The sequence below is a fragment of the Cricetulus griseus genome, chromosome 3 (genome assembly GCF_003668045.3).
Source record: "Cricetulus griseus strain 17A/GY chromosome 3, alternate assembly CriGri-PICRH-1.0, whole genome shotgun sequence".
In the NCBI taxonomy this organism is placed as follows: Eukaryota; Metazoa; Chordata; class Mammalia; order Rodentia; family Cricetidae; genus Cricetulus; species Cricetulus griseus.
In genome coordinates this window covers 15,202,510-15,223,800 of record NC_048596.1, presented here as the reverse complement: position 1 = coordinate 15,223,800, position 21,291 = coordinate 15,202,510, and the positions used below count along the sequence as shown (strand labels likewise).

Below are 21,291 nucleotides of genomic sequence, written 5' to 3'. Positions count from 1 at the left end.
GCCATTGCTGGACACAGTCCTCAAAAAGGAGCCTCTTATTATATCTATGTGAGCACGTATGTGCATGGGTGTACACATGACGGTCAGAGCTCAGCTTGCTGCACGGAGTCACTTCTGTGTGGTGCCTGGGAATCAAGCCCAGGTGGACAGAATTGTTGGTAAGTGCCCTTTATCTGCAGACATCTCAACAGTTCAGGCTCTTCATCTTAAAACATTCCCAAATGGTTTGTGTGTGGGTGAGGGGTATTGAGGATTGAAGGCAGGGATTCATGCATGCCAGCCAAGTGTTCTTGTAGAACTGTGAACCCCAGCTCTCTGTGAGACAGGGTCTCACTAGGTGTGGAGGCTGGCTCTGAACTCACTCTTTAACCCAAGGCGTCCTTAAGTGTGATTCTCCTGCCTCGGTTCCCTAAGTGGCTAGTTTTACAGGCCTGGTCTAAGTGTCTGAGACTTGTGAGTTCTAAGAACGCTGATTTCAGGGGTGTCAAGAGTGTACCCAGGAACTGGACCCTCAGTTGTCTTTCCATCCACCTAACAGGCTGAGATCTGGCCTACGTATCAGATTGAGACTGTAGCTTCCCTTTCTTCCCACCAGGCACTGGCCACAGAAAGAGGCCGAAATGATGTATCTATTGGAACGACTTTATTTAAGTACACTGGGCCCCAACAGGCAACGTGGCTTTTCGAGGCTGTGCAAGGGACAGGCTTGGGCTAAGAGAGGTGAGCTAGTTAAGCGCACTACAGTCCTTGGGTTGCCACATTGATTTCACACACACCGGCTTCAGCTTACATCTGGCAGGGGCCTTTGGTCATTGGATGGTGAGAGAGAAAGAACACTGTCTGGAATCTGGAACCGAGGTGGGACTGGGCATCACTGGTGAGGGTGCCGGTGAAGACAGGCTTACCCTAGCTTTGTACTGTCTGGGTACAAAGGCCCTTGGACCACTTCTGAGAGCCAGACCTGAGCCCATCAGTTCTTGGCACTTGGCCGGCCTCTTCTCTCCAACCCCAAACAAGTCCAAAGTCAGGAGTGGCTTTGACTAACCCAGAAGGGACCTCCCTGCCATTCCTGGTCAGCTAGAGTGGTGAAAAGCAACATGGTTAACTGCAGCTTTCTTAGTTTTAAAGGGTCTAGATCTCCAATACACCTCCCTCGCAAGGGGCCTCTGCCAAAGAGTGATGCTATTTCCTGTTTTGGAAAATCTAACTGCAACCAGCCTGGTGGTTCCAGGGCAGTGAGCAAGTGGAGGAAAGAAAAAAGAGGAGGCTGGCTGGGGTCCCTTATGTGCAGCCTCCAATCCTGCAGGGTCCTGAGGCCTGGGAATACTGTCAGTTTACCATCAGGAAGGGTGATGCCCTGGACGCTATGCAAAGCCTAGGTGTTATAAACATTAGTGTAAGCAAGGTGCCCGGTGGGCAGAGGACAGTGAGCCCTCTCTGTAGTCCCTTTACCCAACAAACACTTCCATAAATAAAACTGAAGATGGCATTGAAACAAGGATGGATGAGAAGCAGATAACAGGCCCTGGAGCCCACAGGTCCTTACAGTCTCCCAAGACCCCTGGATGTGGCTGGGGCTGGTAAATTAACCCCGCAGCGAGCGCCTGTCCTCCCATGCCCAGTGTGGACCTGGTTCCCAGGTAGACATGAGTGTACCCTGCTCTCTCCCGAGCCCAGTCTACAACCACTGCTGGGGTGCTTTTTCAGTCTCCCAAACCCAAACCGAAACAAAGCCAGACAGAACCTAACCCCAGCCTCAGTTCTCAGTCTGATCCAGAGGCATGGACAGCAGAATGACGGGAGGGGAGGCAGCTGCCTCCAGCCTCAGGGCACTCTGGGGTGGGGTGGGGCCAGCCCAGCCTAGATTGGCAGCAGCAAGGTCTCTCTATGGTAGTGACCATAGTTCCACACAGCCAGACAAAGGCCTAGCTGAGAAAGGAGTGGGCCTCTGCCAGGGCTCTCTCCTGGAAGGGGCCAGTTAGTAGTCAACCCCAGGCCTCAGGCCATCACCACCGTGAGTAGTTCAATGTCCTTTCTGGGCCCGGGATCCCTGGGCCGCACACACTCGCCATGTGCATACACTCATACCCACACACTCACTCACACACACAGGCAGTTCCTCTCCAACACCCCAACTCAAGAAAGCGAGTTTTCAAGTGGAGTTAACTTCAGAGAGAGGTGAAGGTGCGGTCTCAGCTTTAGAAGGTTTTCCTGTGGATGGACCGGGCACCATCTTCTTCGTATTCCTTCTTGGAGACCCACATCTTCTTAAAGGTGTCCAGGGAAGCAAGGATTGAGCCTCTGGAGTGGGAAAAACCCAAAGGAGAAGTGTGAGTGAGTCAAACTGTGCAGCTAGCCAATCCCTCAGGGGCCGGCCTTAAAGGGACAGGGGAGGATGGTAGAATGGTCAGAGTTCTCGATTCCCATTCTGCTCTTATTCTCTGGGCTACTCACCCAATCCACGTGGAATACAGTCTCTCCTGGGGTGCAGATATCTGCAGAGGAAGATGGAAAGAGGAATCTAAAACACCTGGGCCCTCCTTACTCCTCTTTTGCATGTATGTGTTCCCGGGTAAGTGGGAACATGTATGAGCGTGTATGTGTGTGTGGGTGTGTGCACATGTGTGTATGCACAGAGGCCATTATTGACATCTGGTGTCTTCTTCTGAAGCAAGAGACTCTTGCTGAACCCCGATCTTGCCAGTTCTGGCTAGTCTACCTAGATGGCTCGCCTTAGAGACCTTGTCTACACCTCCCAAATGCTGCAATTACAAGTGGCCGCCATACCTACCTGGCTTTTCTGAGAACTCTGGGGACCTGAACTCTGGTCCTCATGCTTGCGTAGCAAGTGCTTTATCCATGGAGTCATCTCCCCAGTCCCACCCCCACTCCTACCAGCTGTTCCTCTGTCTTGCTGCCAAGTTCAGTGTATGCACACACGCATGCAAGAGGGTCCTTGCTGGACCTGTGACTTCCTTCAGGAGCTATGGTCAGCCTGACACTAAGCAGGGAAATACACCTAGAGCAAGAGTTAGGCCCCTTCATTCGGGGTCCTTCCTCTCCACAAGAAGTGATTCCCTTCAGCAGATATTCAGAAGGCAAACTGCATTATAGGGGTTCTGCCTTGGGGGATGAAAGGGGCATGACAACAAACTGTCAGTTTAGTGTTCCCCAAGGACCACAGTGGGGTCCTAGCTAAGTACTCTACCAGATTCAGGTATTAAAGCGTGTCTCTATGTAGGTCCAGGCTAGCCTTGAACTTTGGCAGTCCTCCGCCTCAGCTCCAAAGGGCTAGGATTACGTGTACACATACAGCTGCTGTTCCATAGTGAAGAGAGTGACAATGGGTCCTTCTTTTTGGTTTTCCAGACAGGGTTTCTCTGTAGCTTTGGAGCCTGTTCTGGAACTCACTCTGTAGATAAGGCTGGCCTTGAACTCACAGAGATCTGCCTACCTCTGCCTCCTGAGTGTTGGGATTAAAGGCGTGCGCCACCACTGCCCTGCTGAGAATGGGTCCTCTTTGAGGCAAATGGGGTCATTCTATGTGCTAGGAGTCCCTGACACTACTAAAGTGCTGTGGTTGCCTGAAGAGCTTGGAGGGATCTGGAAGGGGCCACACCAAGTACTCCCAAGCCCATGGAGCCCAGCTCCTCCCGGCCCAGCCTCCAGTGCGCTCCTACCCTGATCTTCACGTCTTTTGGAGCCAGTTTCTTCACTTCACTCAGTAGCCTGTCACCAAAGCCTAAATGGCAGAAAAAAAAGAGACCCCAAATGAATTCTCCGGGTACCAATCCCGGCAGGACAGGATCTTCTCCAACAAGGGTCCCATGAGCAAAGACTAACCTTTGAACAGGGTAGAACCTCCTGAGAGGACGATGTTAGAAAAAAGTGTACGCCGTAGGTCCATGTCAGACTTCTGGATGGCAAACACCAGGACCTCATGGATACCCTCACTCTCCTCACCAATCAAGTCTGGCCTGAACAGCAGCTCAGGGGCCCGGAACCTGGAAGGGCCGATCTGGAGAGTGAAGAACTCGCTAAGGGTTGGGCTGTGACTGAGGTCCCTTGGAACTGGGAACAGAAGAGGTCTTTCTACCTGACTCTTAGGAACCAGGTGTATGTGAAGCCTAGACTGATGACAAACCTTTATGACAAGGACCTCAAGGAGCAAAGGCGGGGCTCCCGGAAAGAAAAGGCTTCTGGGAAACCAGGGGGGAAGCATGCTACCCTAGCTCTGGCATGTCTAGCAAGAGAGATCTCTGGCATTGACACTCTTGGGAACATCTCATCAGTAGAAGTCCCAGGGAGCAGCGGCTTCACCAGTCTGTACCCAGGAGTGGTTAAAGACAGCATGAACACCCACTTCCCTCTGCACCCTGACCTAGGGGAAGTCCCTCTGAGCCCCTTCCCTTCTCTATAGAAAGGTTTTCTCTATAGAAAGCACATGGGCTGCCTGTGCTCTCAGGGGTCCTGCTGCTCAGGGCATTCCACTTGAGTCCGAGCTTGATGGTAGGTGTGAGGGAAAAGGGAGAGATGGGGGCAGTACCTCAATGGTGCTGCCATCGGGCAGGTAGTACTGGGCCTTCTCCGTCTCTAGTGTCTCATCCTTCTGGGGGTTGATGGACAGGTAGCAGGCTCTCTGCAGAGTCAAGAGTGACAGTCAGGATGGCAGGGAACCTAGTACATTCCCAGGCAAACTCCCACAGAAGTGGCATTGCACAGATCAGCTTGTTGGCAGTGACCGCCTAAAAGTACTTGCCCAGAAGCAGGGACAGAGGTCTGTCACACTGCCCTGAGTTCTTGCTCCACCTTCCTGGTAGGCAATCTGGCCACTTGGCTCTGTAGCTCCTGGGCCTGAGGCTACCCACAGTGAGCCAGGCTCAGATACCCTCCTCCTTCCACCTCTGATAGGTTCTGGTTCCCACGAGCAGCTCAGAGGTTTCCCCAGAACCACGCATGTCAGGAGGGCTTCACTTAAGAAAAGAGCCCTGTCAACTTCTCCAAGGACGTAAGCCTGCACAGCCTGTAGTCGTGTGCACTTGTGCTCAGGTCCAGCTTAGGGCTGGACATGGCTTCTTTCCCACTAGATGGCAGCATTCAGGAAAGTGAAGGAAAGAGCTACACAGTGCCAGAAGAAAAGGGAGCCTGGCCCAGGACCCATGGTGCATCAACCCTCTTCCTTCTTAGAGTCACTACTCCCCATCCCACCCCTAGGCCCACTAGGTGACAGCACTCACTTCCTTTATGGCCTTGACAATCTCAAACTCAGAGGAGGAGTGGAAATCATAGCCCTCCTTACGGAGGTAGAGGCGAAGGAAGCGAGAGACGTCTCGGCCAGCAATGTCGATTCGCATGATAGAATGTGGCATGGCAAAGCCTTCGTAGATCGGGACTGCGTGGGTGACACCATCCCCAGAGTCCAACACCACACCTGTGGTTCTGCCTGTGGCATAACTGAGGCAAAGGGGACAATCACTGAGTGTCACACTATGGAAAGAAATCACTCATCAAAGCTCAGAGGCAGTGGAACCAAGCCTTGCTATGTTTCTCCTGGGCCCTTCTGGTGGGCAGAGTACTAGGGAGTCCTTGGAGGAGGAGCACGGCTTCTCCAGCCTCCTGAAGAACAGGCCTTCCTGTCTGAGAGTACAGCCGGAGACCTGACCAAAAGGGCAGTCTTAACTCCCAAGAGAAGGAGAAGGAAAAGAAACGAGTGAAGGAAAACACGACTGCTTTTCACTTTACTGGAAAGCTAGGTCTTCCCCATGTAACCTCTGGAGTGTGCCTATAGTTTCCTATCTCCAAATGACAGGGATAAGAGGCTTGGGGATGGGGGCAAATCCCTACTTGGCCTCAGTGTTCAGAGGTCAACAAGTAAAGTCAGCTTGCACACCCTGTGTTATGGCAGCTGCTGCCAGTTGTTTTGTCCAATAGGAATGCAGGCCCCCAAATATGAGTTTTCCCATTTGTTCAGAAGTCACAAATTTAGATTTGGATATGAAATTCTTCAAAATTTACTTTTGTTGTGAGGGTTCTAAGGATCAAATCCTAGGCCTCTGTATAAGCTAGGCAAGTGCCCTACCATTAAGTCTTATCCTTAGGCCAGGAAATCTCCCAGCCTGCAAATGCTGGCTCATGATTTCTTAATGGGGTCCCAAAAATCCTCTGTGAAGGTCACAGGGTATCATCTCAGCAGCAGACAGATGGGGGAGGGGCATGGCAGGATGGGGAATATGACAGGGTGGTGCTGTCTGGATCACAGATATGCTGTGGAATACTTGTACAGTGTGAAAACAATGCTGTGATTGGTGTAATAAAGAGCTGAATCACCAACAGCTAGGCAGGAGGGGTTTCCAGGGAGAGAAGGGAGGAGGAGGAGGAGGATCTAGGGGCACAGGAGACGCCAGGAGACACAGAAAGAAAACAGGAGGTGCAAGATGAAAGCGAGGTAATGACATGCGATAGAATGTAGGTTAATATGTATAAATGGGTTAATTTAAGTTATAAGAGCGGGCTAGGAACAAGCTTAAGCTATAAACCAAGCTTTCACAATTAACAAGGAGTCTCTATGTCGTTATTTGGGAGCTGGCTGGCAGGACACAACAAGACTCATTACACAGATACTCCAGCAGCCCGGCAGAGCACCTGGCACAGTCAACACAGAGCGGGGACACCCTGAGCCTTCAGGAAGGGTGGTGGCAACATACGGCTACGGACCTGGACACCAAACCCGATTCCTGCACTGGGTGGTCTCAGTCCCGGCCACGCCTTTGCTTTTGGTTTCCTCTGAGCTTCAATGTCTAGTTTCAGTAAGTTTCTTTTACTCATGCTCTTAGCTCTTCCTCAATTGGGGGGAGGGGGGTTTGAGCACTGCAGAGGTTCAGGTTACTGGGTAAAGCCACACTAGCTACTCACAGGCTAAGCACAGCTTGCATGGAGATGAAGAGAGCTGGCACATTGAAGGTCTCGAAGAAAACTTCTGCAGCTCGCTCCCGGTTTTTCCGAGGGTTTAAAGGAGCCTCAGTCAGGAGCACAGGATGCTGGGAAACAGGCCAGGAGACAGGCAGTGAGCCAGCTGTGTATCCTCATGACTCTGCCTCAACAGTTCGACAGTTCGATAGTCCAGGGAGGCCCCTGTCAGCCTCCCTCAGAGAAAAGGCAAGCTGAGATTGCCTCATGCCATCCCAAGTCTGTTTCTCTACTCTCCACATTTACATCCTAAAGTCCCAATCTGTCCTTACCCTCTGAGTCCACCTCCTTGTCTTCCCAAACTCATCTCTAGGTCCCTGTATCTGCTGTGCATTGCCTACTAGTCAAGAAGATTTTGTTAAACTCTGAATTATGATACTGTAAATATATTTCAAAGTAGAAAATTAAAATTTAATATTTTCTTGGTAAGATTTGTTTTTGTGGCACTGGACACTGTTTTACATGCTGGACAAACACTCTTCCACAGAGCTACATTTCCAGGCCTTTTTGTTTTTTGTTTTTGTTTTTTTTTTTTTGGTTTTTCGAGACAGGGTTTCTCTGTGTAGCTTTAGAGTCTATCCTGGCACTCGCTCTGGAGATGAGGCTGGCCTCCATTTCCAGTCCTTTTATTTATTATTACTTTTTTAATTTTATGTTCATTGGTGTTTTGATTTCATGTATGTCGGTGGGAGGGTGTTAGATTCCCTGGAACTAGAGTTACAGACAGGTGTGAGCAGCCATGTGAGTGCTGGGAATTGAACCTGGATCCTCTGCAAGAGCAGCCAGTGCTCTTAACTGCTAAGCCATCTCTCCAGCCCCTTATTTTTATTATTTTTTAAAAAGATATATATAGCCCTGGCTGGCTTAGAATTTACCATGTACACCAGGTTAGCCTCAGATTTAAGTGATCCACCTGCTTCTGCTTCCCAAGTGCTGGGATTAAAGAAGTGTGCCTCCTAAGCACTAGATGGACAGCTTAGTGGTTAAGAGTACCGGCTGTTCTTCTGGAAGTTGTGAGTTCAAGTCCCAGCAACCACAGAGTGGCTCACAACAATCTATAGTGGGATCCACTGCCCTCTTCTGGCACAAAGTTGTACATGCAGATAGAGCACTCATACATAAAATAGATCTTTTTAAAAAAGTGTGCAAACATGCCCGGGCTATTTATATTTTGACTATTTTAAATTATTTTATGTATGTGTATCTGTGCATGTAAGTGCAGGTACCTGTGTGTCAGATCTCCTTGGAGCTGGAGTTCCAGGAGGTTATGAACCCATCGCACATGGTGCTGGAAACAGAGCTCAGGTCCTCTGGAAGAGCAGAACTCACTCTTAACTACTGAGCCGTCTCTCCAGCACATATTGAACATTTTTAAAAGCCTGGACATTTCCTGTCCCTGAAAACTGACATGCTCTCCTTTTATCTCTGAGAGTCATGCCCTTGGAAGCTAATGAGTATGGCCTCTGAAAGATGTGGGTTTGAATTCTGGCTCGACTCCTTTATTCACAAATGATTTTGGAAATACTTCTTGGATTTTCTGATTTTCTTTCCTTTTAATTTTTATTCTTATGCATTTATTTATTTTTTGTATGCACACATGCACATATGTGAAGGTCAATGGTCACCTTGTAGACTAAGTTCTCTCCTTTCACTCAGCCATCATGCTGCCATAATTACTTTGTTTTTTATTTTTTTATTTTTTTGAGACATGTAGCCCAGGTTGGCCTCAATGAGGCTATGTAGCTGAGGATGGCCTTGAATCCCTATCTTCCTGTCTCTACCTCCCAAGGCTGGTATTACAGTTATGGACCACCATGCCCTGTCTACTGTTCTATCTTCTTGTTTGTAAGACAGAGATAATCCTACCTAGATCTCTTGTTTTTATTTCTTATGTTTATTTATATGTATGTGTGTCTGCACAGAAGTACAGGTACTCTCAGATGCCAGAAGGCATCAGATTTGCCTGAAGCTGGAGTTACAGACAGCTGTGAGCTGCCATATGGGTGCTGGGAATTGAACATGGGTCCTCTGTAAGCACAGTCAGTGCTTTTTTTGTTTTGTTTTTATGAGTGCTCTATCTGCATATATGCCTGCGTACCAGAAGAAGGAACCAGATCCCACTATAGATGGCTGTGAGTCACCATGTGGGTGCTGGGAATTGAACTCAGGACCTCTGAAAGATCAGCCAGGGCTCTTAACCACTGAGCCATCTCTCCAGCCCCTATTTCTGTTTTTGGTTTTTCTTTTTTTTTTGTTTTTGTTTTGTTTTTGTTTATTGAGACAGGGTTTCTCTGTGGCTTTAGAGTCTGTCCTGGAACTAGCTCTTGTAGACCAGGCTGGTCTCGAACTCACAGAGATCCGCCTGCCTCTGCCTGGGATTAAAGGCGTGCACCACCAACGCCCGGCATGTTTTTGGTTTTTTCAAGACAAGGTTTCTCTGTAGCTCTGGAGCCTGTCCCGGCACTCACTCTGTAGACTAGTCTGGCCTTGAACCCACAGAGGTCCACCTGCCTCTGCCTCCGAGTGCTGAGATTAAAGGTGTGCACCACCATACCTGGCAGTTCTAATATATTAATGGTATGATGTGAAGATAAATTTAGGATATGTCTAGAAGATATACAGCCCAGTGCCAGCTCATATTTAGGCTCAAACACTTTTGGCAGTTGTCTTTCGTAGCCTCCACATCTGGAGTGCAGTTCCACCCAGATTGGCATCCTGCGCAGGAGTATCCTGTCCACAGGCCCCCTCACCTCCTCTGAGAAAGTCTGCAGCTGGTCCTTAGAATAGACATATTGCCAGATACGTTCCATGTCATTCCAGTCCTTGACGATGCCATGTTCCATGGGGTAGCGGATAGACAGCAGCCCTCGGTGCTCCTGCAAGCAGAAAGCAGAATCTGTAGCGGCATTCAGGCTCCACTGGCTCCCTTGCCCTCCCAGGCCTGAACTGTATGGGCAGAATCATTTCTGAAGGAGCCTCAGCTTCCTAGGGTCCCAGCCTGCAGTCCTCCTCCATGCTGAAGAGAGGCACTCATTCTGAGTTGGAGATCCATGCTGCAAGCTCCTGTACTCTTTGAGTAGCTGTAAAGCAGATGACTTCGGAATTTCCATGGCCCCCAGGTGCCCTGTGGCCCCCATCTCAGCAAGCACTTGGAACCAAAATTGGTAGCAATGACTCTGCAGTTATGCTTCCTAGAGCCTGTCTTGGGGTCTGCCAGAGCTAGGGTAATTAACTCATACTGAGGGCAGACTAGACTGGATCTCTCCTCAGAATCCCTCTTGCCAAAAACATAACCAAGCCAATTAATCTAATCACTAGTAAGGCAGTGGCAGGATACAGAAGGATAGTAAAGTCCCATTTTCTAGACTGGCCTGTTTCACAAAGTGGGGTTCCAGATACATCTTATCTAAGGCCGGAGTCTGCTCTTGGGAGAAAAATGAGCCCTTCACTCATTGCTGTGTCCAGCTGCAGACACTTCCATTATGGTGGCTAAAGCAGGTCCTCTGCAAGCCTGAGGCTCCTTCTGCTGGACTGGGAATTACCTCAGCTTTGGGGCCAATGAAGATGTCACCTTCGAGGGCTCCTGCCATGACACGAACATGTTTGGGTCTGCCCACACTAGAAGAGACAGCACAATGAAGGACACAGTCCAGATGCACAGTGACTCCCATCCCTCTATGCCCATCTCTCAGTTAGTTTCTATTTCCTTTCCTATCCCTTTCTGTGTTTTATGTAAAGAACATGTACTATCTGAAGTTATTTTCATACTATCTACTTTTATTATATTGTTTTACAAATAATATCTCTAGTTCTTACATTTTCCCAATGTATATATAGGTAAAGAATTTTAAATGACTGGGTGGTACTGGCACACACTTTTAATCCCAGCACTTGGGAGGCAGAGGCAATTAGATTTCTGTGAGTTCAAGGCCAGCCTGGTCTACAGAGCTAGTTCCAGGACAGGCAGGGCTGGAAAACCCAAAACTCAGATTCTATCTAATGACATAAATTTTATCCTTGATGGCTTAGAGAACCACAGAGCCCTCTAATTATTTATTTATTTATTTATTTATTTATTTTTTGTTTTTTTTTTTTGAGACAGGGTTTCTCTGTATTGCTTTGGAGACTGTCCTGGAACTAGCTCTTGTAGACCAGGCTGGCCTCAGACTCACAGAGATCAGCCTTCCTCTGCCTCCCAAGTGCTGGATTAAAGGCATGAGCCACCATACTTAGCCTTAGAATCAGATTTTTAAAAAGAGGGCCAGCAAGATGGCTCTTGATGTACAAGTTTTTGGCCTGAGTTTGATCCCTGGAACCACATAAAGGTGGAAGAGTAAACTGATTGTACTGCGTTGTGCTCTGACCAGCACACACACACACACACACACACACACACACACACACACACACACACACACTTAAAAAAAAATTAGAGGCCCTTTTGCTGTACCTCTCAAAATATGCCAGGTAGTAGCAAATTCCTTTGCTTATCCCAAACCCAGTTCCCATCCTTTGCTTATTGTCTTGGGTACCAAGGCTAACTTGAGATAGAGTTCTTCCTCCTCAATGAGGCAGTGCTGGCCACAGAACAAAGCAGACAAGATCACCACAGTCACAACCAAGCCTCAAAATGACTTACTAGTTTGGAAAGCAGTATTTGGGGATCTGATCACCAGCAAAACCAGCTTTAATCACACCGGATCCCTGTGGAGAGAGGACAAGAAAAGTGAGAACCACCACTAAATCCAGCGGTTACGGCATGGTTCCATTTCCACTGAGAAAGAGCTCGGTTTTATGCACGTCACAGTCATGTTGACAGGGGCATAGAAAAAGGTGAATGCACACCTTGGAAGTGAAGGGACGAGAGAAGGGACCAGGACTTCCACTGCATACTCAATGAACTGCTGGAATTTTCTCCTTTATTACATGAAACACACTTGACTTTGAGCATAACAAATGATATTAATGGGGCTGAGGAGATGGCTTATCAGATAAAAGCACTTGCATACAAGTCTGGTGGAAGGAAAGAACAACTCCACAAACTTGCTCTCTGCCTCCACAGGTGTACTGTGGTATGTACATGCCTGCACTGTTTACATGCATACACAACAATAATAAATAAAATGAAATCTAAAAATATTAAAGGGAAGAGAAAATGAAACAGAAAACACGAGAAATAGCAATTAGCTAGAAGTCACAAGTTCTAGTACCCAATAGTACAGCATGGGAGGATTTCAACCTGCATTCCCTTAAGTTTCAACCTTCCTGTCCCTGTCCCCCGCCCCCACCCCCATCTTGAGGACACACCTCACTACAAGTATTTTGCATTAATTCTGACTGAATGCATGTTCTCTGGCTCTTACAGAAGAGACAGAAGCACCATACTTTGTAGTTTGTTATTTTTTTACAAGACACTGTGCTACTCCTTTGCCTCCTGACGGTGAAGAGTGGGGAGGCCTCAATGACTTGGAGGAGAGAAGACAGGAATCAAATTCCTGCTCAATACTTGGCATGTTGCGTGGTGCGGTGCCAGGAAATAACTCTTTTCCTTTTTGTTCTCTCTCTCTCTCTCTCTCTCTCTCTCTCGGCATGTTGCATGGTGCGGTGCCAGGAAATAACTCTTTTCCTTTCTCTCTCTCTCTCTCTCTCTCTCTCTCTCTCTCTCTCTCTCTCTCTCTCTCTCTCTCTCTCTGAGACAGGGCTTCTCTATAGCCCTGGCCATCCTAGAACTCACTCTGTAGACCAGGCTGTCCTGGAACTCACAGAAATCCGCCTGCCTCTGCCTCCTGAGTGCTGAGATTAAAGGTGTGCGCCACCAATGGCCACCACCCAGCAAGAACCCTTTTTCTAACCCAACCAATGTGAACACTGACTCCAGGCACTGATATCAACCATGGGCAGGGAAGACAGCAACACCTAATGGGGTGCATTTGCAAATAGCATCCGGTCTTGACATCTTCCCTGCAACACCCCATTCTCTTCCTTTTAACCCCAACTACTACCACATCTGATTCCCAGGTCCTTCTAGCTCACCTGGTCTTCAGTCAACCAGTTCTCCTGGGGCACAGCATACCTCCACACTGCACACAGTTAATACACGAGAGATGCAAGCTAGCCAAAGTTACCTTGGCACCAAAGGCTTTCTGGCACATCCCTGGCTCTCCTGGTTCCCACTCCTCTACAGAGATGGGGAACAGTCATCTTGGTGTCTGTCTCTGGCGAGTCTGAGGATAGGGTGTGTGTGGTAAGAAATGGTGGGAGGACGGGAAGTGCAGAGGGGAGAGCAGGGACCTCTAGCAGCAGAAGTGAGCAAACAGGAGACGATGTGCAAACTCATTGGCCTGGGCAAGGTTACAAGGAGCCAGGGAAGCTGCAGCTGTGAACTGAGCTCACAGCCTAGGAGGGAGGGGGATTGTCAGCAGCCAACCCCAGGGCTTGGACACTGGTACGGATGGATGGGAGCAGCGCTGTGCAAAAGACCTTCAGGAACTTGTTAGTTCAAGCTTCTAATAATTGTTCATTGTCTTCATGGGGTGTGTACTGCCTACAGACTAGTTGGATATCCTGGCAGGGGTGCAGACAAGAGAAGTGAAGGTGAGCCCCGAGACAGGATTTCACAAATCCCAGGCTGGTCTTAAACTTGTTCTGTGGCTGGGGATGACCCAGAACTTCTGATCTCCCCACCTCCACCTCCTGAATGCTGTGAATGCTGGGATTATAGGAGTGTGCCTCCATACATACTTCAGATCTGAATTCTCTTTCTTTTCTTTCATCCCCCCCCCCTTTTTTTTGAGACAGGATTTCTTTGTAGAGCCTTGGTTGTCCAGGCTGGCCTGGAACTCACAGAGATCCACCTGCCTCTGCCTCCCAAGTGCTGGGATTACAGTGTGCACAACCACTACCCATTACATTTGAATACTTTATTTATTTATTGTTTTTTCTTCCCTTTTTTTTTTTTTCTTTTTTTGGAGTCAGGGTTTCACTGTGTAGCCTTAGCTGTCCTGGAACTCACAGAAATCCACCTGTATCTGCTTCCTGAACACTGAGATTAAAGGTGTGTACCATCAGTGTTCCTTAGATTTGAATATTTTTTAAAAAAAACTAATTTAGTAACATTATTTTATGTGTATTGGTGTGAATGTGTCAGATCCCCTGGGACTGGAGTTACAGTTGTGAGCTGCCGTGTGAGTGCTGGGAATTGAATCTGGGTCCTCTGGAAGAGCAGCCAGTGCTCTTAGCTACTGAGCCATTTCTTCAGCTCCACATTGAATATTTTTAAGAGTTGATTTTCCAAGTAGTTTGCTTTGAGTTTACTAGCACAAGGACAAGAGTCTGAGTAGCAAGGCAGATTAAGATGTCAGATTCAGGGCTGGAGAGATGGTTCAGAGGTTAAGAGCACTGGCTGCTCTTCCAGAGCTCCTGAGTTCAATTCCCAGCAATCACATGGTGGCTCACAACCATCTACAATGAGATCTGGTGCCCTTTTCTGGCATGTAGGCATACATGTAGGCAGCATGCAGGCAGAACACTGTATACATAATAAATACATCTTAAAAAAAAAATAAAGATGTCAGATTCAGCCATGTATGGTAGCACATGACTGCAAACATCCCAGGCAGAGGTGGTAAGAGCCAGAGTTTAAGGAAGCTACATAGCAAGACTTTGTCTCAAAAAACCAAGTGAGGCCGGGCGTTGGTGGCGTACGCCTTTAATCCCAGCACTCCGGAGGCAGAGGCAGGCAGATCTCTGTGAGTTCGAGGCCAGCCTGGTCTTCAGAGCGAGTGCCAGGATAGGCTCCAAAGCTACACAGAGAACCCTGTCTTGAAAAACAAACAAACAAACAAAACAAAACAAAACAAAAATCAAGTGAGGCTGCTTGCCACCAAAGTCAGCTCCTAGCCACCAATGACCAGTGGTGGTGCATACCTTTAATCCCAGCACTTGGGAGGCAGAGGCAGGTGGATCTTTGAGTTGGAGACCAGCCTGGTCTACAAGAGCTAGTTCTAGGACAGCCTCCAAAGCAAAAAAAAAAAAAAAAAAAAAAAAAAAAAGCCAAAACAAAGCAAAACCAAGTGAGGTACTAGAGAGATGGCTCAGTGGTTCAGAGCACTGACTGCTCCTCAGAGGAGGCTTACAACTCCACTTTCAAGGGGATCTGATGCCCTCTTCAGGCCTTCTTGAGCACCGAATGGTTGTAGTATAAAGACTTGTCTGCAAAACACCCATATACATAAAATATAAATAGATCTCAAAAACAAACAAATAAACAAACTAAACCCCAGAGCCAAGTGAAGCAAGCCCAGACTCATTGACTCGTCTGCCTTTCTAGCAAGGGTCTAACAGGCCCAGCTACCACACTGTGCCTGTGTTGAAGGAGAACCCTGTGATTATCCCCTGTATCTCACACAAAACAGCATTACCTGCCCTACCGACATAGCACGTGTCTCACTGCCTGCTGTTAGAATTTGTGCTATTTTGCTCTACTTCATTCCAAGTTCCTCAAGATCAGAGAAGTCACATAGCAGTCATTTGGTAGACACTCGGGGAAAGAGACCAGCTGATGAAAGTTAAAAATCAGATTGGCAGATAGATGCCAGGCATAGTAGTGATGCAATGCACGCCTTTAATCCCAGCACTCAGGAGTCAGAGGCAGGCAGATCTCTGTGAATTTGAGGCCAGTCTGGTCTACAGAGTGAGACCCTGTCTCAAAAACAAACAAACAAACAAAACCAAAGAAAAATTTAAAAATTAAAAAAAAGAATTGAAAGAATTGATAGGTGAACCCTAAATTAAGACCCTGAACAAGCATCTAGAATGCCAGCAAGCAGCCCCAGGCAGAGGTGGCGTAGGGAAGGCAAAAGCAGTATCAGGAGTGACGCATGGGGAAGAACCAGACCCAGCTTGTCCCTATGGCCCCAGCAGGCCTGCCAGGACAAGGCCTGGACCAACAAGCAGAGGGCAGGGGGTGAGATGAGGTGCTCTATTCTATAAACTGTACCTCAGAGCAAACAAAAGGGTCACATCTACCTCTAGCAGAATTTACATAGGAGCTGTGTGCCTGGCAACCAGCTGCCACCTTGCTACTCATGTCAACAAAGGAAATGAACAAACACCCTGTAGAGGCCGGCTTCTTGAAAATGCAGTCTCAGGAAATGCTTGATTTATGAGAACTAAAGTCAGCTCCTAGCCACCAACGACCATCCTCCAGGTGCAGGCTCTCCCACCACCAGCAGGCTGCAGGCTTTCGGTTTGAGCAGATTTTCTTAAGTACTTCAGGTGGCTTGATGTGCTGGGCAAGAGGATCATGGTCCTCACCTCACAAGTGAGAGCAGGGTGCTGAGAGCAGGGAAAGAGGACAATGGTCCCCATCTCACAAGTGAGAGCTGGGTGCTGAGAGCACTGGTTCTAGGACAGGGGTTGTTAATTGGTTCATTTTGATCCCAAGACTTTCATTTGGTTCAGAAAGCACTTTGAAGATTTAAAGAAAGACAAAAAACTTACTGAGATAAAATTTACATTTCACATACACAATTTACTAATTTAAGGTATAGTACAATTCTATGTATTTTAGTATGGTCAGAATTGTATATAACCAGGGTTTAACCATATAGCCAAGGCTAGCCATAAATTTGTAACTAACTGAAGAATTTTTTATCACTCTCAAAAGAGGCCCTGTGCCCAGTAACAGTCATTCTGCATTATATGTACCCATTCTTCCAGCACTTGTAGCTACCAACCTACCTGTTTTTATAAACCACAGCATACTGTTAGATTTACTGGCAATGGTTACAAATTAAAGACTGCACGTGAAATTATCCTTCTGATTTTCCAGGAAAATCCAAAAACCAGCTGGTACACACCTGTAATCTCAGCTCTCTGGAGGCAGGTAGACAGGAGGCCCCTAAGTTTGAAGCTGGCTTTGTCTATATAATGAATCCCCTGGGTAGCCAGAGCTACAGAGTGAGGATCTTTGTAAGAAAAGGAACAAAGGCCGAGGGATGGCTCATCAGCTAAGAGCACTTGCTGCTCTTCCACAGGACACAGGTTTGACTCCCAAGCACCAACTAGGCAGCTTACAACTGTCTGGAATTCCAGTTCCAGTCATCAGATGCCCTCTTCTGGCTTCCAAGGGCACTGCATGCAGGTAGCACACAAACTTTCAGACTCATTTAGATCTCAAAAAACAAAAAAGAAGTAAGGGGGCCAAAGAGATAGCTCATCAGTTAAGAGCAATCGATGTTCTCCCAAAGGACTGGAGTCTGGTTCCCAGAATCCATACTGAGTGATTCGCAACCACCTGTAACTTCAACTCCCCTGAGGGATCCAAGGAAAAGGGGATGGTGGGGTGAACCGATGCTTCTTGCACTGCTAATGCCAAAACAAAAGCTGACAATTCTTTTAAAAAATAATTATGTGTATATGCACATGTCTTGTATGTGTGTCTGTGCAGGTGAAGTGCAAGTACCCTCAGACCAAAGAGAGCATCTGACCCTCTGGCGTTCTAGTTTCAGGTTGTCAGCTGCCTACATGGGTACTAGGAACGGAGCTCTGGCCCTCTACAAGAGGACCAAGTGCTCGTAACTGCTGAGTCATTTCTCCAGTCTGAGACTTGGCACTTCTCTGCATTTTTTAATGACTAAGAAAGAGGTAGCTCCAAAACACAGGTAGCTAAAGACATAAGTAGTCATGCTCTCTGGATATCAACACTGAGAACAAGAAGTGTCTTGAGACCCCGTCTCAAACAAACTAAAGAAAGAAGTATCACTCTATCATTTGCAGAATTACAAACATATCTGAAACCCCTCACCTTGATTGGGTCTCCCTTCCCCCTGGCCATTTTCTGTTACCATGATAGAGATCATTAGTTATTCACCTATCCACTCACCTAGCCAATGAAAAGGCTTTATTGTGTGCATAGTGGTACCGGGCTCTCAATGCCTTGTAGAGTCGGGTGGAAGAGGAGTAGTGGTGAGCTGGAGAGATGGCCCAGTAGTTAAAGAGCACCAGCTGCCACACTGGGATAGATCCAGAGTTTGCATCCTTCCCTGCACCCCATTCATGTTGGATAGTTCATAACTGCCTGCGGCCGCTAGTTCTACAAAATTTAAGCCCTCTTCTGGCCTCCAAAGGCACCAGCTCTCTCACATGCACGTGTGTGGTCATGCACAAGAGACACATCTGGACACACACAGACAGACACACACACACACCACACACCACACACACAAGATAGAGATGGAGGGAGGGGAGGGGAGAGAGACATTGTGGGATGAAAAATGAAGGATCTCACTCTCCCCACATGATTTAAAAAGTCTGTCTAGTCTAAGTGAAGACAAAAACTAATACTTCAAAACAAGGTGTCTCATTTAACTTTGCTTAACCTACTATCCCAAACAAACAAACAGGGTCTTAGAGGCTGGCTTCAAACAATGACCTTGAATTTCTGATTTTCCTGTCTCCAAGTGCTGGGATTACAGGCATGGACCACATCTGACTTCTTTTTTTAAATATTTATTTATTTATATTTATTATGTATAATGTTCTGCCCAGGCCAGAAGAGGGTACCAGGTTGCATTACAGAAGGCTGTGAGCCACCATGTGGTTGCTGGAATTGACCTCTGTAAGAGCAGCGAGTACTCTTAACCTCTGAGCCATCTCTCCAGCCCCACATCTGACTTCTATACCAGGTCTATGCTGTCTGGGGATGGAGCCCAGGATTTCACAAATGTCAGACAATGCTACCAGCCGGGTGACATACCCCCCCCCTCCCCGCCGAGTCTCAGCTTCACTTTGTTTTTTGTTTTCCAAAACAAAACAAGGTTTCTCTATATAACAGTCCTGGCTGTCCTGGAACTAGCTCTGTAGACCAAGCTGACCTTGAACTAAAACAGTTCCACCTGCCTCTGCCTCCAGAGTGCTGGGGGATCAAAGGTGTGCGCCACCACTGCCAGGCTCAGCCTCACCTTTTAAAAAGGCAGTTTACAACAAATAAGACAGCCTTCCTTGAAAGATTGAAGAACTTGGAACTAGATGATTTCATTGTTAGTCTTGGATCTTCAACTCCTAACGGGGCCGTCTGAAAAACCTTCCCGAGTCTCACGTTCCTGCATAAACTGGGAAAGCAATCTCCATCTACCTACTATGCAAATAAAAGAACCTAGCGGCACGCCCAGGTGAGAAGGGCTGAACATCACAGTTACTCCGATAAGGTCGGCCTAGGACAGAGGGGTTACTCCACAGCGGTTTCTCAAAGGAGGGATGCTGAAAGAGCACAGGACCAAAACTTTGGGTGAAGCATAGAAACCTTAGACATACTGCCCCGCCTCATAAAGGCAATCCTTAGGCTCTTTCTATTCATCATTATCGATGCGTTCGTGGAGGGGTGGTTAGCAAAGGGATGACATTTAGATAAGGCGATGAACTTATACAGGGCACCGCTGCGGAATATGACCTTGGTCACTTCCATCTTCGGTGTTCGTTCTGTGAAAGGAGACGCAAACTTCCTTCTTAACCGTTCACTTTCTGTGAGGTTGGCTTCAACTGACAGGCTGGCGAGAGCGCCCTGGAAACGCTAGCGTACCTGACAGACGCTCACGCGTCTGGTCACCTCCCGGCCTCTCAGCCGGGCACGGCCGAGAGGAGGGCACCTGGCCTGCTTTGTCACTCTCCTTCTTTGTTTACCGCTGCTAACGAGAATTCCTAATCACAAAAATAACTGGAATCCCATAGGCATTTCTGGCACCGCATTATGCGGCCCCACCCTGATTCAGTTTCCTATGCGGCCCAGCCGGCTCACACCCCACCTTCACCGCTGGACCAGCCGTCGCCTTCCGCTCCCGGAGTGCGCCAAGCCAATCCCCGCCGCCCCAGCGCACCGCCCCACCCCTCCCAGAAAGGAAGCGACAGGCTCGCCAGCCAATTACCGCACACTGCTGGTCTAATCCGGCCAGGCCCAAAGGCGGGACCAACAGGCTGAGATAGACAGCGAGAGCAGCCAATTGGGTGACGAGAAGCCAGGGAGAAGGCGGGTGCTAGGGTCTCAGAACGGTTAAGGCCCCTTGAGCCGAGGGTCCAAGGACCCTTCTCGGGCTACAGCTCTTCCCTTTGTTTACGCCCAAGCTCTCCATCACACGAGTGCTGCTGGCCGCCCTGCCTGCAAACTGTGGCTGTGGGGAGGACGGGGGCGGCGGCGGCTGGACCCGCCTGACAGGCCGGGCCAGTGACAAAGAGCAGGCGGCCTAGGCTGAAACCTCGGAAGCGACCCTTTCTGGAGGGCAGCGCAGTCTCTCTAGAGATAGGAAAGGCGCTACTCACGTTGTCGATCACGACAGGCTGGTTGGCGATCACATCGTAGGACTCCATGGCAGAGGAATCTTTCCTTCCGAGGAAGGAACTGCCAGCCCGGTCCGCTGCAAACGCCACTGACGCGCATGCGCAGTCTAGTCGCCGGTACTGGCCGTCCAGGGAGCGGCCCGACCTCGTCTCCGAAGAACTACAATCCCCAGCATCCTTTGCCCCAGGGCTGGCGCTCCAGGCAGAGCCCGAGTCCCGCCGGGTTTAGAAAACTGGATTGTGTTTCCGATGAAGGGTGCGATGGGGTTTGTAGTCTCGGTAGAGTCAAGCGCCACAGGTGTTCATTATGGTGCATGCCTGGATTTGTAGTCCCTTCGAAGCTTTTCCTTTAAATTCCAGAGTCTGGAGTACTTGTACTTAGTTGAGGTTAGGTTTGACAGTAGTTCAGGGGCTGTTGAGTTTTACCTATTCATCTCACCACTCAGCCATTCCTGCACTTGGGCAATGTAAACCATTAATAAACATTTCTGGCACTGAAATGTCGCTCAAGGGCAGAATGCTTTCCCAGCACGTATAAGAAGCGCAGCAGTGCCCGTAGCTAGTGGCGCACCCTGGAGGCAGAGGCAGGCGGATCTCTGAGTTCGAGGCCAGTTTGGTCTGCAGAGTTTCCAGGACAACCGGGACTACACAGAAAAACCTTGTCTCGAAAAAACAAAACAAAAAACCCATGAAGCAAAACAAAGGTTATCAAAAAAATACCTGTAGTTGGATGCAATAGAATACTGGTCTAAAATATTATCTACAGGTTTAGAGACTGCTTTAGTATCTTTTCTTGAGCTTAAAACCTTGATGGAGCCGGACATTGGTGGCACATGCCTTTAACCCCAGCCCTGGGGGGGGGGGGCAGAGGCAGGCGGATCTCTGTGAGTTCGAGACCAGCCTGGTCTACAAGAGCTAGTTCCAGGACAGCCTCCAAAGCCACAGAAAAACCCTGTCTCGAAAAACCAAAAAAAAAAAAAAAACAACAACAAA

The 21,291-nt window shown here is 48.3% G+C and overlaps 1 protein-coding gene across 2 annotated transcripts; it reads right to left on the bottom strand.

Annotated features, from left to right (window-relative positions):
• Positions 1 to 621: 621 nt before the first annotated feature.
• On the bottom strand, positions 622 to 20,435 carry Actr1a (actin related protein 1A). Of its 2 annotated transcripts, XM_027407132.2 has the most exons (11): positions 20,281 to 20,435; positions 11,606 to 11,670; positions 10,509 to 10,584; positions 9,717 to 9,842; positions 6,913 to 7,037; positions 5,238 to 5,454; positions 4,547 to 4,639; positions 3,844 to 4,018; positions 3,681 to 3,742; positions 2,455 to 2,495; positions 622 to 2,301 (listed from the first exon to the last, which is right to left on the bottom strand). In XM_027407132.2, exons 1-11 carry the CDS (start codon positions 20,326 to 20,328, stop codon positions 2,199 to 2,201), a joined length of 1,131 nt encoding a protein of 376 aa, XP_027262933.1. In that variant the 5' UTR covers positions 20,329 to 20,435; the 3' UTR covers positions 622 to 2,198. The 2 variants fall into 2 exon arrangements, with proteins under 2 accessions (XP_027262933.1, XP_027262934.1); XM_027407133.2 differs by lacking the exon at positions 3,681 to 3,742 and having other exon boundaries at positions 2,269 to 2,301.
• Between the last annotated feature and the right edge of the window lie 856 nt (positions 20,436 to 21,291).